Source organism: Ahaetulla prasina, chromosome 3 (genome assembly GCF_028640845.1).
Source record: "Ahaetulla prasina isolate Xishuangbanna chromosome 3, ASM2864084v1, whole genome shotgun sequence".
Classification (NCBI taxonomy): domain Eukaryota; kingdom Metazoa; phylum Chordata; class Lepidosauria; order Squamata; family Colubridae; genus Ahaetulla; species Ahaetulla prasina.
The window spans coordinates 188,792,729-188,812,175 of record NC_080541.1 but is presented as its reverse complement, the minus strand read 5'-3'; the positions used below and the strand labels follow the sequence as shown (position 1 = coordinate 188,812,175).

Here is a 19,447-nt window from a genome sequence, read left to right as displayed (position 1 = left end):
CCACTTTTTTTTTTTAGTTTGAAAAATATAGTTATATATATAGTTTGAAAAATACGGTATGTGATAAGTATGCTCTCTAATTTTAGTTAAATCCCTTCTTTTACTCTTTGCTTATTGCCATTATTATATTATATAATAATTATATATAATTATATATATATAATTATATTATTATATAATACACATTATACAGACATGGGCACCACAGCTGTCTTAATGAATTGTATATGATTCTGCTTCCCAATTTTCTACTGTCCTACTGCTTGTCAGCCACATCTCTCTCAATTTTCTTCTGTAAATATAATCTACTCAGTTCTAATGCAATTACTAGTCATATATCCTGCTCCCTGGGGCTTTCTATCCGATAGCCAACTCTAATAAATGGTTACATTCATTTGTAAAATTTCACATGAAGTTCTTATTAAAGGGACACTAACATAATGTTCCTAATATAAAATGTGGGGCAAAGTTAATGTACAGGAACTCACTGGCACAAAGTTGGCATTGATATAATCAGAATGCGGTTGTCCATCCAGCAGGCTCAGCTTTACTCGAGAATAGTCATCTGTAATAAAAAACAGAGTTAAGAGTTGCTTTAGAAGAGCTACACAATATACAACATAGACAGATGCAGAAATATAGCTCTTTTCAGATTTATGTGCACAACTGTAAAAATATAAGAACCCACATAATAAAGTTATTAAAACAATGAAACCCAAGTTCAAAACCTGGAAATGCCATATGTATGTATGTATGTATGCAAGCTATATTCTTTCCCCTAGGATCCTAAAGCAATATATAAAGCTCTTTTCCCAAACTTCCACAGAAACAACCCTGTAAGGTGGGTTGGCCAAGAGACACTGACTGACAGTGAGCCTCCCATTCAGGGAACCTATATGGCTGAAGAGGGACTTAACATGGATGTCTTCAATCCTAGTCCAATACCTTAAACCACTAACTAATCTATTTTCTTTATTTTTTAAAAAGTCTTTTTATTATTTTTTAAAGAACAAAACATGACAAACACAAACATAAAACAAATATTTCCTTTTTCCAACAGTTTCATAATGGTATTCTTCTATTATTTACATTTTCCCCCCTGCTCTTCTTTAACTATTCTTGTCTTTATAGACCTTTTATTCCTTATTTCTGTATATAACCTTTCACACATAATATTATATCTATATATTATTTTACAAACATTTTTCATTTTGTGACATTTTCCCATTTGTTCTTATTTATTATTTCTAATCTCCAGCCAGTTATACTATTTGTTCCATACTGCATAGTATTCTGTATCCTCCTTTTCTTTTATCTCCTTCAGTAATTTGTCCATCTCAGCACAGTCCAGAATTTTTCTTATCAGTTCTTCCTCAGTTGCTGAATTATTATTTTTCTAGTTCTGTGCATATGCTAGCCTTGCTGCCATAGTTACATGTAAAATTTAACTAATCTATTTTCTACTATATGATCTTGTGCCTCTTTTTTAAAAAATCAGATTTTTACTTAAGAGCAGCATCAAAATACAGGTAGTCCTCAACTTATAGTCACAACTGAGCCCAACATTACTGTTGTTAAGTGAAACATTTGTTAAGTAAGTTTTCCCCCTTTTTATGACTTTTCTTGCCACAGTTGTTAAGTGAATTTCTGAAATTGTTAAATTAGCAATATGGTTGTTAAATAAATCTGGCTTCCTCATTGATTTTGCTTGTCAGAAGGTCATAGAAGGTGATCATGTGGCTGCAGGACATGCAACTGTCATAAATATGAACCAGTTGACAAGTATCTGAATGTTGATCACATAACCACAGGGATGCTTCAGAGATGGGTTTCAGCAGGTTCTGACCAGTTCTGGAGAACCAGTAGCGGAAATTTTGAGTAGTTTGGAGAACCAGAAGTAAAAATTCTGACTGGCCCCGCTTCCATCTATTCTCTGCCTCCCAAGTTGATCGGGAGGAAATGGGGATTTTGCAGTAACCTTCCCCTGGATTGGGGGAGGGAATGGAGATTGTATATTGTATCCTTCCCTGGAGTGGGGTGGGAATGGAGATTTTACAGTATCCTTCCCCTGGAGTGATGGGAATGGAGATTTTACAGGATCCTTCCCCTGCCACGCCCACCAAGCCACACCCACCAAGCCCTGCCACACCCACCAAGCCACACCCACACCCTTTTTTACCGGTAGTAAAAAACTTTGAAACCCACCACTGGGATGCTTATATTTTTAAGATTATGTTTTAAGGTTAGTGGACACTTCAAAGAAAATGTGAAAGCATGGGTGATAGATTTTCTTTGTCAGCAATGTAAAACATTTCAGGGTTCCTATGAATTACTATCTTCCTTTTGGAACTGTGTGTGTGTGTGTGTGTGTGTGTGTGTGTGTGTGTGTGCGCGCGCGCGCATGTATGTATGTAAATTTATGGGAAAAGGATGTTAATGTTATCTTAAATTATGTTTTAAAAATATAGAATTTGCTTTTGAGAATTGTGGGAAAACTACTAAGCAAATCATTTGTAGAAAATGGAAATGCATTATTATTATAGACATTAAAGATGTCTATTTGATTCAAGACGTGTGTAATTTATTCATTCTCAAAAAGGCATTTTCTGCAAAAATGGATGTAATATATTGCTTTTGGTGCAGATTTCATGATAGTATACCGTCAAGTTTTTTTTTTGTTTTGATTTGAAATTGTCTTATATATTTAATATTTATTTACTATATAGCTGATATGCTCAGATATTTCATAATCTTTTTCTCCCTATTTTCCTTGTTTTGTGTGTTATGTTCTTTTGTCACCCTTATTCACAGTTTGTTTACAGTTATCTGGCTTTCTTTTTTTTTTTTGTACTTACAATTTTAAAAACTTATAAAAAAACAAAAACAAAGGTTAAAAATATGATTCTGTTGCAATCTTACATGGTAGAACATGAGGATATCGATTCTTGATGGCATTGGCTGGAACTTCAGCTTCTGTCTTTGGTTGTTCCTTTCCAACTTCTTTCAGCTCCTGTACAATGATAGATTGCAATTAATAGATTGTGGCAGTTAGTGATTATCAAAGAAAGGACATTCCTTACAGATTAAAATACCAACTATGAGTAGCACGAAGAAAGGAGACAGTGTATATAGATTAATACAAGCAGTAGCTTGTATTAATTATCTGGCTTGCCTGTAATGGACCAGCCTTCTCCAATCTACTATCTTTTAGACATGTTAGAACTTCAATTTCTAGAATTTCTTGCTTGTAAGGCCAACGGGCCCATGGCCTTATCTTTTAACGGACTTTTAAAAAGCTAACAGGGAAGGGTTATTTGAAAAAAAAAATAGCCCAGAGAGCATCAAATTGAAGAAGATGAAGTGAATAGTGCAGTTTGGTTAATTCCTTCCTCTATTCTAGCATTATATAAGCTAGAAAGAATAAAGCTGTTGTTTAATTATGGCCATAGTTACCTCAAAATCCTGAAAGAACCCATTATTTGAGTTTGCTGTCCTTGTCTCATAATATTGTCTAAAACTTTGCAGAGGGATTGGCCGATGAGTATTCCTGCAAGGAATTAAAAAGTGCTGAGAGAGAGCAATGAAACAGGACACGTGCTAAGCAGACATCTTAGCTGTCACAAGGCTGACATAACCAATATATACAATAAACTAGAAAGAATTCATGTTTCTTTTAGTTAAGTCCTAAGATAGCAATATATGCTACTTGTTTTGCAATTGAAGCAAAATCAACTGGATCTTATTGCAATGCTAGAGAGTTTAGTTCCCTAGATGCTCACAAGTTGTTTTACTTGGAATTTACTACAGCTATGGATTTCAATAACCAGTTATACTTTTTATGATACTATGTCTCTTAACTTAAAGCTTTGGCTATGCTAGAAAAAAACGGTTAGGTATTGATTGCTTATCCCTGTTTTAAGGATATAGTTTAGGAATCGTCTCGTGGGATAAGATACCAAAAGAAAGTCAAATGCTGTTTCTAAACTTCCTGAAGTTGACCTGGAGATAATTTTTCATAGCAAATTGAACTTATGAGCTGAGCTCTGAGAATGTCACAATAATTTATTTCATAAAAACACTGGACTATCTATTCTACCACATCAAATATCTGGCTTAAGTGAATACAAAAATGAGCATTGCTTCACCTACCTGAGACTGTAGATAGTCATTTCTTGAGGTATATTACCCTTTTCTATTCTGAAATCAAAACATGGACATTACTATTGTTTTGGTGAGGAGGTATGTCTTTCCAAATGTACTTCAACTCTCCCCCCACCCCTTCCCTCCCTCCCTTTCTCCCTTTCTTTCTGCAACATTTCATAACTGCATTTTGATACTCTTGGTGAGCGTTTTTCTTACCTTGTGGTGCCATTCAACTATCTCATATATCATGGAACAGAACATGCACATTTAGCTAAATCAGCTATCTAAATAAATCTAAGCTAAGATCGTTTTTATACTAATTCCACTCACTTCCCATGCCCAGCTCCAAAGCAGACAATCTTATATTTTATTTTATTGTTTTATTTTATTACCTTCTTGTTCTTAAATGTTTCCAATAAACCCATACAGAAATGGCTGTGACTGTCACAAGGAATCCCATAATGATTCCAGCCACAACTGGGGCAGGCAGAGTTGCAGAATCTGCTGAAGCAGCTGCTGCTAGATATCAAAACAAGGAAAAATTACATTTGTATAAGGTAATTTTCTCTCAGGCCCAGAAAAAAAAATACTGTCAAAATAATGTGTAGTATAATTTGTTTAGAAAGCACTAATATAGCATTATTACAGTACAGTCCTATAAGGCAGGGGTCTCCAACCTTGGTCCTTTTAAGACTTATGGACTTCAATTCCCAGAGTCCCTCAGCCAGCAAAGACAAATGATTGGACATAAGAACAATTCCATACCCCATATGGTAGAATAGAATAACAGTAATATTCAGATATCAAACAATCAATCAACCATTATGATGATCAGAGACCAACAGGGAGTACTCTGATACAGTTTGATTGTATGGGAAGACAGGATACTGGAAGATACTGTGAGAACAATGCGTACTTGGTACAGGATGGGTACAGAGAAGAAGTGGTGGGTTGTATATGCCCATGCACAGATATAGTCTGGAAATGTCACCGAGTGAATTGTGTGGCCCACAGAGCCAAAAGATTTTCCAGCAATATTGTTCCTACAAGGCCAGTTCAGAAGAGATATCTACAACAACATTCAAGACAAGTAACAGCCAGGGTGAAATGTAAAATTTGTTACTACCGGTTCTGTGGGCATGGCTTGGTGTGTGTGGGGTAATATGACTGGGTGGGCGTAGCCAACTTTTTTTTGTTTACTTTTAAAAACATTTTTTTTACAACCTCGTTGGCCGAAGAGGCTGTAAAACAAATTGCTTTTAAAGGGATCAGGCTACTCATCTGGGATCGCCAGAACCCTTTAAAAGCAATTTTTTTTACAGCCTCTTTGGCCGAAGAGGCTACAGAAAAAATGCTTCTAAAGGGTTCTGACAATCCCAGCTGAGCTGCGCGATCATCAGATTTTTTTATTTTTATTTTTAAAAGCATTTTTTCGGCCAAAGAAAAAATGCTTTTAAAAGTAAAAAAAAAAAAAAACCTCTGATGATCACATGGCTCAGCTGGGTATGGGGGGGCATAGGGATTTTTGCTACCAGTTCTCTGAATCACCCACTGCCATTACTACCGGATCAGGCAATCCGGTCCGAATCAGGAGCATTTCACCCCTGGTAAGAGCCCCATATTGGGGATTGTATCAGGGTTGAAAAACACTGTTATTTCTCCAGTCTTATCACACCCATAGATAGCCACCTAGCAGCCCTCCAGCAAGAATAAATATATTATTCCGTGCTGGAGGGATGATCCATACAATCATCTGGATAACTGCTGTGAGGAATATTTTAGGCATTTGGCAGATAAAGTCACCTGGATTCACTTGGAATTGGACTCTGACTGGGCAAGTCCTGTTGAATAGCAATAGCACTTAGACTTATATACCGCTTCATAGTGCTTTACAGCCCTCTCTAAGTGGTTTACAGTCAGCATATTGCCCCCAACAATCTGGGTCCTCATTTTACCCACCTCGGAAGGATGGAAGGCTCAGTCAACCTTGAGCTGATGAGATTCAAACTGCCGAACTGCAACTAGCAGTTAGCTGAAGTAGCCTGCAGTACTTTATACTGCGCCACCTCAGCTCCAAGGTGAAGTGATGGAAGCAAGCTTTATTTGGTTAATGGCAGCTCCAGTGTACATACCGTCTATATGTAGGAGATGAGTAGGTTGAGCCTGAGAGTGGAATCAAATTTTGGACTTGTACTCCCACAAGAGACCCAAGTCCAGCCCCCATGAATTTTGTTCACCCTTGTCTAGCATTAATTTGGTTTGACCATTAGTAGATCAGATTCTTGTGTATAGGTAGCATATAATAAACCTTTAGTGCTTTGAACTCAATTCCTGTTCCTGATTACTTGCACCTGATACTATATGTCCTACATGGCAGTAAGATGGAAACTTATTTTGGGATTGACATGCAAAAGATTGGACAATTGATAATTTAATGAAATAATTTAATATATTCCTTTCAATATTTGGATATTCATCTATCTAATGAAATTAGATAGACTCCAGAATCTAAACAAAAAATACAACTTACCTGAGAATGCTGTGAAGGACACTTTTGGAGTTTGTCGGCTGTATCTAGTAAATGCAGCAATGCTGAACCTATAGGAACATTGAAATAAAACTTCTGATGATTCTATGTACTGACTTAGACTTTCAGTAATTTGTTGCATTTATATCATCCCCAGTTCTCCTAAGAGTTCAGCCATTGGACATGCTTCTCTCATATCCATTCTTTTACTCTAGGAGATGGATGGGACTAGTATGATTGTTAAATACTTTCAATAAGGAAATATCAGGGGCTAGTTGCAAACTCCCTCAAGGTTCCTAGGCGGTGAAATCAAGCAGGTTCTGACAGGTTCTGGAGAACCGGTAACGGAAATTTTGAGCAGTTTGGAGAACTGGCAAATTCTATCTCTGGCTGGCCCCAGAGTGGGGTGGGAAGGGAGATTTTGCAATATCATTCCCCCAGGAGTGGGGAGGGAATGCGGATTTTGCAGTATCCTTTCCCTGGAGTGGAGTGGGAAGGGAGATTCTGCAGTATCCTTCCCCTGCCACGCCCACCAAGCCACGCCCACAGAATCGGTAGTAAAAAAATTTGGATTTCACCACTGTTCCTAGGTGATGACTAATGAAAATTAAATGAACCTCTAGTATTTTACAACATGATTTTTCTTACATTCCTACCTGTACTGTGTATTTGTTTTCAGCTTTCCATTGCAAGTTGCTCGGGAGTGGCTGCAATCTTCTCCACCCACAGACACTGGCCAAGCCTTGAGGTTGGTGCTCTCATTAAGATGAAATGGGTTTGGCAGCAGCGTAGCCAAATATGAGTCTTCCTGCCCATAATAGTGGTCATACCATGTGTGGGAAATGATTTCTTGTGTAGGCCTTAGTACTGGAAAGATAGAAACAAGCATTGCAGCATTAAGGTCATAGGTAAATTAGGAAACCTCTCCTACCAAGCAAAGCACATGGAGAGATAGATACTTACAAGACTCATTGGTGGTGACTACAATTCCATAATACTCTATGAGACCATTTTCTTCACTGAACATATCTGGAGAAATGACGATTCTGGAACTGGCATCAAACTGTGGGAGGTCCATTCTCACAGGAGGTGGAAGAACTGCAGCAGAAAATAAGAAATGTTGCCTGGAACTGATAGATGCAGCACCCTCGGTAGAATCAATGGTGAGATTAGAATCAATACCTTCCACAGATGTGTTGCACACTATTGTCACAGGTGGACCCTTTATGTCATTCCTGCCAACAGCATTAATTTGGATTTGATAGGAGGTATTTGTAGTCAGCTCTACCAGAGTAATATTAGTTTGGGAAACAACCAAAGCTAGTATTGGTTGTTGGAGGATTCTCTTTGGAAATGTATTCACAGTCAGCTCGTAAGATTTAATGTCATCCTCAATGATCGTCCAGTTTAGAAACATACTGGTGGTGTCAGGTAGACATTGCAGGTTTTTCACATGACTGGGTTCTAGAGAGAAAGGACATAATCGACTGAGCAAGTCCAAACCTATCTGTCTCTATGACAGTTAATAAATATTTGCAATTCAGGAAAAAATGGGATAGAACAAATTCTGCCTAATTCACACTATTTTGTTCACAACTTTAGTGGAAACAAAAAGCCACCGAAATCACAGATGCTTTGTACCACAAATGTATGAAAATCCTGATTCTGATCATTGGAATTTGGAGCATTCACAGGCTTGCTTGTTAAAACTCTTATGCTGATCCATCTGAGCAAGGATCAGCTGTAAAAGATTCTATAATACTTGCACAATTTGATGGAAGCTTCTTATACCCATACAAATGCCAGAAAACTTTCTTCATTCTATTTCAAAGTATAGAATGAAGAAAGTGTCTCTTGAATTCTTATGGATTTGAATTTTATTACTTAGCATACTGTGCTTGACAATTTGGCCCAATGTTCTCTTCTGCTTTTTGAGCCTCAGTCAATTTTATGATGTCCTAGAACAGGATAATCCAACTGAAAGGATAAGTCTGGGGATGAAGATAGAAAGATGAATGTCCTGGAAAGATGAGCACATACCCACCTATTGGCATTACTATCATTTCAGAACTGTTCTTATATGGTCCAGCAACACAGGTGAGGGATATGGAATAATTTCTTCCTGGAACTAGTCCCTGAAAAATATGCCGGACTTGCCACTGAGTCAAGGTGTGATGCTGTAACAAGGTGCTACTTTCTGGATGCCACAGCTGCAGCTGGCAGCGCTCAGGTTTGCTGACAGGTTTTGCCCAAGCCACAGTCAATGCAGGATTTCCCTTCTCAGCCTTTATAGAGAGCTTCCTGGGAACCAATGGGTCTGGTATGTATATATATAAAAAAAGGAATAAAGAGTGAACAAGCTGCAAAAATAATAATGCCGATGTAACATTCTACAATGAAGCCCTGAACAATCAATAATCTCCTACTTGTTTGTAACTGAGATTGCTCTGGCTGCCATGATGCACAATCATTGTTCTGTAATTACACACAAAGCTCAGTTGAACTGTATCATCTCCAAACCTATAATGAGAACATTGCCCAAGAATAGTTTGTCCATGAAAGACTGTTCAGAAACTATTCAGTCCAACAGGTTAAAAGAAGAACCATGGTGGCGCAGTGGCTAGAATGCAGTACTGCAGGCTAACTCACTGCTTACTGTCGGGAGTTCGATTCTGACCGACTCTAGATTGACTCAGCTTCCATCCTTCTGAGGTCAGAAAAATAAGGACCCAGGTTGTTGGAGGGCAAGATGCTGACTCTATAAACTACTTAGAGAGGTCTGTAAAACCCGATGAAGTCTAAGTGCTATTGTTATTGCTGTTGCTATTTTTAAAACAAGCATTTTACCATTTTAAAGATATCAGGCTTTTTTTTTTACAAATATGTTCACACCATCTTTAAAGACTTAAATCAGTTCTTTTGACTTAATTTAATGAGAATTTCATGAAAAACAATGGGACATGGTTCTGTTTTAAACAATATTACATTCAGCAAAAATCTGTTTGATTAAATCTATTTTTACAAATCTAAATCTATTCTTTAAAAATGTTATTCAGTTTAAATCTCTCTTTGCAGAAATGGTTATGGCTGTTCTTTCAAAAAGTTCTCTTCCCCATCTTGTGCAGAAGCCAGGAAAAAAAAGACTGAGATACTCAATGGCTGCCCAATTTTTTCCAGATCGTTTTGGGTTCACTGATTGATATCCATGCTATAAATTACTAGAGCCAAATTTAACTTCAGCTGATAATCAACCATCGTTACAGCATAGATGGGCAATCATTTTGGCTTTCAGGATCATACATATTGGTATGTTGTGAGTTAGGGGCTCACACACCTCCATCATTCATATATTCATGTCTATCTCTTTTGTCTTATTCCATCCTGATCTCTCAAGCAATTTTGAACAGAATTTCTAATTAAAACGGATAAAGAAAGTTAAAAAAATCCCTCCTTTGTCCTAATCACTCACTACTAAATACCAATTTTCTGTGGGGGAGCTAATAATTTTGTAATAGGAAAACTAGACCAAATTTAGAACCAATGTAAATTGCCAAGAAGAGTTAAGACACTTCCATCATCTTAGGGTTTCCATTCCTCATTCTTCAAAAGCACTTTAGGGCTGATTATCTTCTTTCTTCTACCTTCAAAATGGAGGACAGATGACAGTGAGGGAGGAATTGCAGGAGAGGAGGGTGAAAAAATCTGGCTTGCCTGTAAATTATAGAGACATGATGCTTGGGCATCGGAGAGCCCTGCGTTGCTAAAATTTGAAATATTCCACAGCAAAGCCAGTAATAAATTGACTGAGCTTCAGATACAACTGACATTGGGAGATTCAGGCACTCTGAAGTAGATTTTGAATTGGTTTCAAGTTCCTATCTGGAAATGTCCATATGTGGACAATGAAGAAACTCAAGACTCACATGTCCAGTCACTGGTGTTCCCTGATGATATCCGATACGGCCCTGCTATGGAAGCAACTTCCAGCAAGTATTTACTTCCTGGGATGAGGCTTCCAAAGGTGAAATTAGTAATGTCCTTTTCTACAGATACCTTGGCTACCACAATGCCCAATGCAGCATTATAGAGTGTAAGTACATAGCCACTTTGATCTCCTGCAGGTGGTTTCCAGGTAGCACTCAGCTTGTCAGTATGTCCTTTATTTGACAGAAGCACCATGCGAGGAGGTAGAGGACCTAGGCAGAAGAGAAAGACAAATGGAAGTTATGTGTATCAATAGGAGATACTAATTTAACAAACAAATCAGTATGAATTTATATCTTTTACATGATGGATATTGCCAACAAAGAATTACTGACACTATTAGTTAAGTATTAGATCTTCTTTCTAGTATAACATTAGCAGCAGCTGAGATCTCAGATGCAGAGTCAGACACAGTATTTTTTTGGACAAGTCAAATGTATTTGCCAGTGAACTACTGGATTCCAAACACCTGTTCTTAGATGTAGTGATTAATTATTGATTGTATTGTAAAGTTCTATGATTATTGATGGAATAGATTTAAATTTCATTGAGAAAGACCCTATTTGGAAAGACTGAACGCAAAAGAAGGGGATGGCAGAGGATGAGAAGGTTAGATAGTGTCACCAATGCAATGAGCATGATTTTGGGCAAACACTGGAGACAGTGGAGGAAAGTGGAGCCTGGCATTCTATGGTCCATAAAGAGTCAGACACAACTTAGTGACTGAACAACAAGATTTAAATATTTCCCTTGTGCCTAGAAAAATGGATTATGGTTCAGCCTTTATTTGAAGCGACTGTGTCTCGTGAGGCCTTATTTCAGGATCATCCCACATTGCCAGAAGAATAGGATCAGACGTTTGCTAGTTAAAACCAAGTAGAATTTCGAGGCTCCCATTTCTAAATTGACCAATTTAGTCAATTGACCATGGACTAATTTGGGAACAGATGCTAATCTTCTGTATTAAAATTGCTACTGGGTTTATTAAATCTGAGATATATTTGGCCTCATTGATTCTAATATTTACTGATGCAAACAATTTCCTATGAAACTATGCAAGCTATGGAGATCAATATTATTCCTGATTTGACCTAAGTATGGGAAGTGTCAGCCACTTCAAATGAAATTCAGGACCAGTATTTCTCTTAGTTTCAGAATGACAGCATACTGTGTTGCTTGGAATGAAACTGCAAATAAAACTTGTTTATTAAATTAAAAAGTTCTTTGCCACATGTACATATTTTGGTCTATGTTTAGATCAGTTTCTGAACCCTGTGTTTGTTCTGGATCACAAGACCAAGAGTAGTAAGGGGATTTATCATTTTCAAAATTACAAGAGCAATTGAAAAATCAGGAATTCATTTGTGCTGGCTCCCTTTATTCATAACAATTCTGCTTTGTTTGGAATATATGGCAAAGACACTGTTTGATGACTCTGATTTAACTATTTCTTTTCTGATGAAGGAAATTTTTTACATTATTTATCTAGTAATTTATTATGGTGGAAGAAGAAATGGGTTTTTGGGAGGGAGTTTACTGAAGTGGAAGCTTACATGACCAGCCTCAGAAGAAAAATTATAGTTGGGTATTACTGAAGAGTATAGAGATTATCAAACACTCAAGATTGAACTAAGGAAAAATATTAGGATAACTTATTTTCTCATTAGGATGAGGACAATGGTAATCCAAGTTGTGGCTATTTGTCTAACTGACTTATTTCTTTTATTTTATAAAATCATTTTATTTTCATGTTAGAGTATAAATTGCTTTGGGCAAATCCTAATGTCTACAACTGAAGTTACACATATGAGAAGCCAATCATTATAACAAGGGGCAGTATTTTAGAATCATATATGGCAGTAATAGAGGGGCATGATCTTGTCATCATTTACTCACTTGTCCAAGCACTGAAATTCCCTGCCGAAGTCCTATGAGGTCCAGCCTTTGAGAGAATCTCAGATAAGTAATTGATTCCAGGTGTCAGACCCGAATAGGTAAAATTAGTAGCATCCCTTCCAAGTTGTGCTTGTGTTGCTAAAGTGCTGGATCCTGCATAGTACAGTTTCAGTTCATAGCCATCCAGTCTTCCAGAAGCTGGTGCCCAAGCCACATGCAGCCTGTTTGGGTGTCCTCCATTCCAGATTTGCACAGAGGAAACTGGCAGAGGAGCTGTAAAGTAATTAAGAATTTGTCTGATTAAGTGAGTAACAGTAATTGACATAAATGGCAGCACATAGTAGCTACAGGGCATGGGAAGATGGTAACTATACAATGGATTCTATATGGTATATACTACTACTAATTATGTTTGTATATATATAAATAAAAATATTTATTAGATGTATAAGTTGTACCTTGCATAAAACAGAACAGTTTTCAAAACAAAATAAAAAACACAAAATTATAAAGATTTAAACAAGCAGTCAAGAGCAATACCTTAAATCTACCAAATAACAAACATAACTAGCACTCTTATCCTGAACAAACAGGAGAGTCTTGAACAATGGGCAGAACTACAAATTTGAGAAGGATAGGCATAAATCCTGCTTACTGTACTCAATTATCAATAAACAAACACATTATTAATTTGTTTGGTTTATTGATAAGAAGACTGGTTAAAGTCATCATCAGAAAATTGATCTACACTAAATCTTCTGAACCTTCCTACTCACTATTTTACTGTCAGCAGCTCTCTAGCTTTAACCTGAATCAGGTAGACTTAATCTTGAACGCATACTGTAAATACATTTACTAAGCTTTATTCATTCTTCTTCTTAAGAGTTCATTTTCTTTTTTCCCAAAGAAAAATCACCCTGCTTTTCTTAAACTGGTATCTCCCGGATATGTTAAACATCAACACTTATATTTACCAAACATGCTGGCTGAAGGTTATGGGAGTTGAAGTCCAATACAAGGTACCAAACTGAGAAAGTGAAAGTAAAATTAACTTAACAACTGAAAGAAATAAGAACCTGCTGTAGGTATCATTCTATGTGAATAAATCACAATCTTATTTCCATCACTGCAAACAGTTGAAAGGGTGTTGGTCACATCAATATGTTAATACGTAACCTTGCCTATCTTGTCTCTGACAGAATGCACATGAGGATTTAATGTATATCAATGCTGATAGGTTTTTTTAATCTAATGGAGTAAGCATATTTACAGATTACTTCCTGTTATTAAGTCCTGCATTTCCTTTCCTCTAATTACATAAAGAAGAGGGACCAAATCAATCAAGAATAATAAAAACTTTGTCAACTTGGGGATATATCCAATTGATTTAGTAGACTTCAGGAAAGGAAATGAGACTTAATGATCAGTGGTCAAACATATGGAAGAGTTGGATAAAGAAAATGGAAAAAACACAGAGGAAGAGTTGGATAAAGAAAATGATCTTGAGAATAGAGTTGTTCAATTAATGTTATAGTGTCATATCTATGGGTAACAGTACAGCCTAGATTGTCAGACTCACATGTCCACTCAGCAGCAATGGTGGAGGAGGCCTCAGCATGTCCTTTCACTGAAATAACCTGCACAGCAAAATGGCTTCCTGCTGGCAAATCTGTCCAAAGGAAATCCTGGACACCTGGGCCAATGACACGAACTCTCTTCATGCCTGGAGGATCCAGGCTATACAGGATCATTCTGTAGTGGTCCCGTCCTCCTGGAGGCTCAGTCCAAGATGTGTAAAGCACAGATGAATTGCTCATATTGTTCAGAGTCAGGTTCACAGGAGCAGCAGGAGCTGCAGTCAGAAAGAAGTTTCAGTCAGAAACTCTCTTCATAGTACATAGTAATATACATGGTGACACTATAACATTTAATCATTACCTTCCAATGTGAACAAGACTGAACTGAAGAGTAGGCAAGTCCATGCAATCTAGGATCCATCAATATGAGAAACGTACGACTACAGAAATCTTTTTGCATCAGAATTCATTCACTGCACCATATTAACAAATTCAGAGATCAATAATCAAGATATTACACTTACCTGTGCAAGCTGAGCTGTTCCGGGAAGCAGAGCTGTAGGGTCCAGCCAGTGACCACACTGCAATCAGATAGCAGGTCCCAGGGGCTAGTCCCACAATTGTAACGTTGGTGCTGGTTTTCCCCACAAACATGTGATTACTGGTATCTGTAGATCCCTCTTTCGATACAGAAACCATATAACCGTCTCTCTGCCCAGCTGGGGGCTTCCATTGCACAGATAACACTGAAGAACTGTGACTGATCACCTTCAGAGAAAGTGGCAACAGGGGCACTAAAAGAAGCAGCACAGGTGATATCAGAAAATGTTTGCTGAACAAAAATAATTAGACAAGTGCAAAGTCAAATTGGTTTTTTATTGTCCCATTAGAATAAATAAGATACAATTATAGTGCAAGAAAAAGGAAGTATTGGATAGTAATGAATACAATATGGAATACAGTATGAAACTAGAATAGGTAAACTTCTCATTTATTGGCTTAGTGGAACTAAAGGCCAATTCCTCTTCCAGTATTGTTTGGTGCAAATTCAAAAGGTAGGGGAGAGAAAATATAGAACTATATATAGAATATAGGGCCGTGGTGGCTCAGGCTGTAAGATAGCCTGTTATTAAAACACAGCTGTTTGCAATTACTGCAGGCTCGAGTCCCACCAGGCCCAAGGTTGACTCAGCCTTCCATCCTTTATAAGATAGGTAAAATGAGGACCCAGATTGGGAGGCAATAAGTTGACTTTGTAAATATACAAATAGAATGAGACACACTGTAAGCCGCCCTGAGTCTTCGGAGAAGGGCGGGATATAAATGTAAATTTTAAAAACAACAAAAAAACCTAATGATTATCTAGCTCTTAATATCTCACTCATAACCCACCAACATATGGTACTGATAAGAAACAATAGCAGCTGTGCTCCTTCTGTCAAAACCAGCAATTGGAGATAGACCTCTAAAAAAATTTGCAGTGCCAACCTATTTCAGGCAGAATAAACAGAATGGGAACAAAGGCAGAAGAAGCCCTACATTATACCTGTGTAGCCAATGGCTGTTTGGGAAGAAATGTAGTGAGGTCCAGCTCTGGAGACAATTTCAATACGATACCGAGTCCCTGGCACCAGATTATCCAAAGTCACCTGTGTGGTTCCATGTGGTACAGACACATTCTGTATAATGGACAGGGATTCCTCTGAATAGAGCTGTACCCAATATCCTCGTCCTCTTCCTGATTCAATCCAGCTCACAATCAGTTGCTGGGGATTTTGGCTGCCTTTCACACTAACATTTGCCAGAGATAGAGGATCTATAGTGATAAAAAGGTTGGCATATCAGAGTCAGATTTTACAAAAAGGCAGGCATGATAATTAACCTCACAACAGCTGATTCACAGAACATATTCACCAGCTCTTAAATCATCTTGGATTCATTCTTCTTTTCAAGGATTTGCAAAGCTGGATATATTCCAGCAGACTTTCATAATATGAATTAAATATTATCTTAATGAAATAACATATGAACATGAAAAGATACCGGCCATAAACTATTGACAGGCAACTAAGAAAGCAGAGGAGGGATGAGCTAACTAGAGTCTCTTAGCACAATTTTTTGCAGTTCTGCTGGTGTTATTGCAGGGAGCTGCAATTTCTTGATGTATTTTATAAAATTCTTGGACATGGTACCAAGTGCCCCAATGACAATGGGTACCACTGTAACATGTTTTATCCATAATCACATAGTTTTGATGGCCAGGTCGCAATATTTTGTGATTTTTTTCAGTTCTTTTTCTTTGACTTTGGTGTCTCCTGATACAGCGATGTCAATAAATTGCATGCTTCAGTTTTTGACAACTGTGATATCTGGCATTTTGTGTTCCAAATGACGATCTGTTGGTTATTGTTGTTATCTTTTTTATTCATTAAACATGAAACTCAGTCAACTGAACATTTAAAAATGTATCACAAATAATATTGACTGGCACTAATGGTTGATACAGGTTGCTGCCAGCATCATAAAACATGTTTGTGAGCTGGTAGCAAATAGAAATATGGCCCTAATAAAATTCCAGGAATAATACAAGATTAATGTTAGATTAGTTGTCTGCCATCCACAGCAATCAGAATATTGACTGAGTCTCATAGGGGCTGTAGCTACAAACACTAGTATAGGAACCGAAGCCCAAAATATCATAAGCATAAAGCATGAGGATGGTCAGAATGACAGGATATAAATTCTGTATCTTGTATCAAAAATATATGTATTAGCCTTAGATTGTACTCTTAGATGAGGCCTTCATGGAGTTATTATAAAGGGGGGAAATTAAAATCACCATCCAATCAATCACAGTAATTGATTGTTATGTGTCATCAACTTGGTATCAACTCTTAGTGAACAGATAGATAGACCTTCTTCAATTGGATCTTTGTCCAATCTGGCCACTCAGGTCTCCCAAGATTGGACTCATTACCAACTTGCTGCATTATAAACTTCTAAAATGAGTTAGATCTTCATTTGTGCCTTAAATGAGAATTCTGGATTGATTTCTTTTATGACCCATTATTTTGGGGTTTTGGCTATCCGTGGTATTCTCAAGGGTCTTCTCCAAAATAAAACTTTAAAAGACCCAATACTCTTTTTTACCCTGCTTCTTCAAAGTCCATGTTTCACAAGGAACACCATTATCTGCACAATTCTAGTATTTTGTATTTATACAAAATACATTTGCATATATTTTGTAAGGCCTTCATTGCTGTCCTGCCAAGTACACATTTGCCTATTTGCCTAAAAGGCATTCACTACTGCAAACACTCTTTATTGGAGAGGGAGGGGGGAGGAGAGAGGGAGGGAGCGAAGGACAGAGACAGGGGGGGGGGGCTGCTGTTCCTGGCAGCATACTGCAAGTTAACAAGCCAAGCACTGTGACCTTAATTAGTTTATTACAAGGGGGGGGGGGGAATGCTGCCTGAAACTGACCAGATCTTAATCAGTTTCGTACTAAAGAATTTTGTTATCAAAGGCAGGAAATGTGGTTGCAAATGAACAATGGGTTTTTAAAAATTATATCTGTCATGTTTGTGAATGGTTGTTAAATGAGTAGTTAAGCACAGAGGATGAATAAATGGAATATGTACAGGTAGCTTTGTCTTACACCTTTATCTGGAGCTAGCCTGTTTTATTTCCCTGTTCTGTTTGGATTGTAGCTTCCTATCTGATGTGTTATCTTGAGGACAACGAGATGTTCTGGGATTCCCATTTTCTTAAAGATATTCCACAGGTTGACATCATCAACAGATCAAAAACTTCCATAATTATTAAAGCATATAGTGATTTTTTAAAGTATTTTTTAAATTTCTCATTATCTGGGACCAGCAAATAGTATCTTATTCTTTGGCTTTTTCTAAAATTTATCAATCATAATGAAAATCAATTTAAACACTTGCAATCTCCTTTTCCATGCAACACTAATCTGTATTGGATGATCCTAAGCATTATTTTCCTAATATGTGAAATTAAGGATATTATGTGAGAGTTTGCACACTCAGTTTTCTTTAGTATGGGTATGCAGACTGACCTTTTCCAATATGCTGACCACTGTGCTCTTCTATAAATTTGTTGTCAGGGTTTGAATTTTATTGATTCCTCTTCTGTTATTTGCCATATTTATGTAGACATTATATCTAGTTTTTAAGCCTTCTGAATTGATAATTCAGTAAAGTCTCATTATTTATAGAAACACATTGAATACTCACATGTCCATGCAGAAACCACCTGAGATGAAGCTCGGTAAGGTCCTGCCATTGCTGTAACCTCCAGTAAATACTGACTACCAGGTTGAAGACCTTCAAATGTAAAATTTAGCATGCTTGGCCCAATTGTGATGTTCCTCTGCAAAGGATGTTCCAGACTGTAGAAACGCAGGAAGAACTGGTCTCTATCACCTAGAGGCTGGTCCCAAGAAGCAAAAAGGCTGCTGGCCCACCTGCTACTGGCCAGCATCACTCCTGATGGCACCAAAGGATCTGAAAGAAAGAGATTTATCTGTTACTAAGCTGTACCTGAAAGGCTGAGCACCAAAGAATCGAGGCCTTTGAACTATGGTGCTGGAGATGACTACTGCGAGTCCCTTGAACTGCAAGGCGATCAAACCGGTCAGTCCTAGAGGAGATCAACCCTGACTGATCTTTAGAAGGCCAGATCCTGAAGATGAAACTCAAATACTTTGGTCACCTAATGAGAAGGAAGGACTCATTGGAGAAGAGCCTAATGCTGGGAAAGATTGAGGGCAAAAGAAGAAGGGGATGACAGAGAATGAGGTGGCTGGATGGAGTCACTGAAACAGTAGGTGAGCTTAAATGGACACTAGAGGACAGGAAGGCCTGGAGGAATGTTGTCCATAGGGTTGCAATGGGTTGGACATGACTTCGCAACCAACAACAACAAAGCTGTACAATTCCAGGATGGAGAATTCAGACGATGAACAGAAGTTTATTTGGAAGGAAAGATTTCTAAGTAAAAAAAGTGACTTAACTTGGAATACTCAATAAAAGTAGTAAAGATCACATATACAAATGTCATTTAATCAATATATTGTTTCTGGGCTATAAACATCCAGATACCACTAGATAACAGAAAAGAGATATAAAAACTCATCCAGATACAGGATCCCTAGATTTATTCTTGTCTAGTAAATATCTATGGAGATTCTCAGTCATCCAAGTCATGGTTGTCCCAAAGACGCTTTTTAAAGAGGCAACTGGACTTTTCTGGATGTTTTGCTTCTCATCCAGGAAGCTTCTTCAGATCTGACTGG

General features: G+C 37.5%; 1 protein-coding gene across 6 annotated transcripts in view; it reads right to left on the bottom strand.

Annotated features, from left to right (window-relative positions):
- The window catches only part of LOC131194953 (receptor-type tyrosine-protein phosphatase V-like), a 76,717-nt gene that overhangs the window by 20,898 nt on the left and 36,372 nt on the right, over nucleotides 1-19,447 (bottom strand). For 5 of the 6 annotated variants that reach the window (XR_009154356.1, XR_009154357.1, XM_058176578.1 and 2 more), the window contains exons 10-25: nucleotides 18,387-18,656; nucleotides 15,674-15,943; nucleotides 14,652-14,921; nucleotides 14,130-14,402; nucleotides 12,551-12,823; nucleotides 10,594-10,866; nucleotides 8,715-8,987; nucleotides 7,853-8,134; nucleotides 7,634-7,768; nucleotides 7,327-7,537; nucleotides 6,674-6,741; nucleotides 4,536-4,662; nucleotides 4,150-4,197; nucleotides 3,454-3,547; nucleotides 2,920-3,010; nucleotides 489-565 (exon numbers count right to left, since the gene is read on the bottom strand). Coding sequence is in view for 4 of the 6 variants with exons in the window: in XM_058176578.1 (XP_058032561.1) it covers nucleotides 489-565; nucleotides 2,920-3,010; nucleotides 3,454-3,547; nucleotides 4,150-4,197; nucleotides 4,536-4,662; nucleotides 6,674-6,741; nucleotides 7,327-7,537; nucleotides 7,634-7,768; nucleotides 7,853-8,134; nucleotides 8,715-8,987; nucleotides 10,594-10,866; nucleotides 12,551-12,823; nucleotides 14,130-14,402; nucleotides 14,652-14,921; nucleotides 15,674-15,943; nucleotides 18,387-18,656 (3,035 nt within the window). In the remaining 2 variants the exon portion in view is untranslated. The remainder of the gene's footprint in view (nucleotides 1-488; nucleotides 566-2,919; nucleotides 3,011-3,453; nucleotides 3,548-4,149; nucleotides 4,198-4,535; nucleotides 4,663-6,673; nucleotides 6,742-7,326; nucleotides 7,538-7,633; nucleotides 7,769-7,852; nucleotides 8,135-8,714; nucleotides 8,988-10,593; nucleotides 10,867-12,550; nucleotides 12,824-14,129; nucleotides 14,403-14,651; nucleotides 14,922-15,673; nucleotides 15,944-18,386; nucleotides 18,657-19,447) is intronic. The other variant, XM_058176580.1, reaches the window with a different exon arrangement.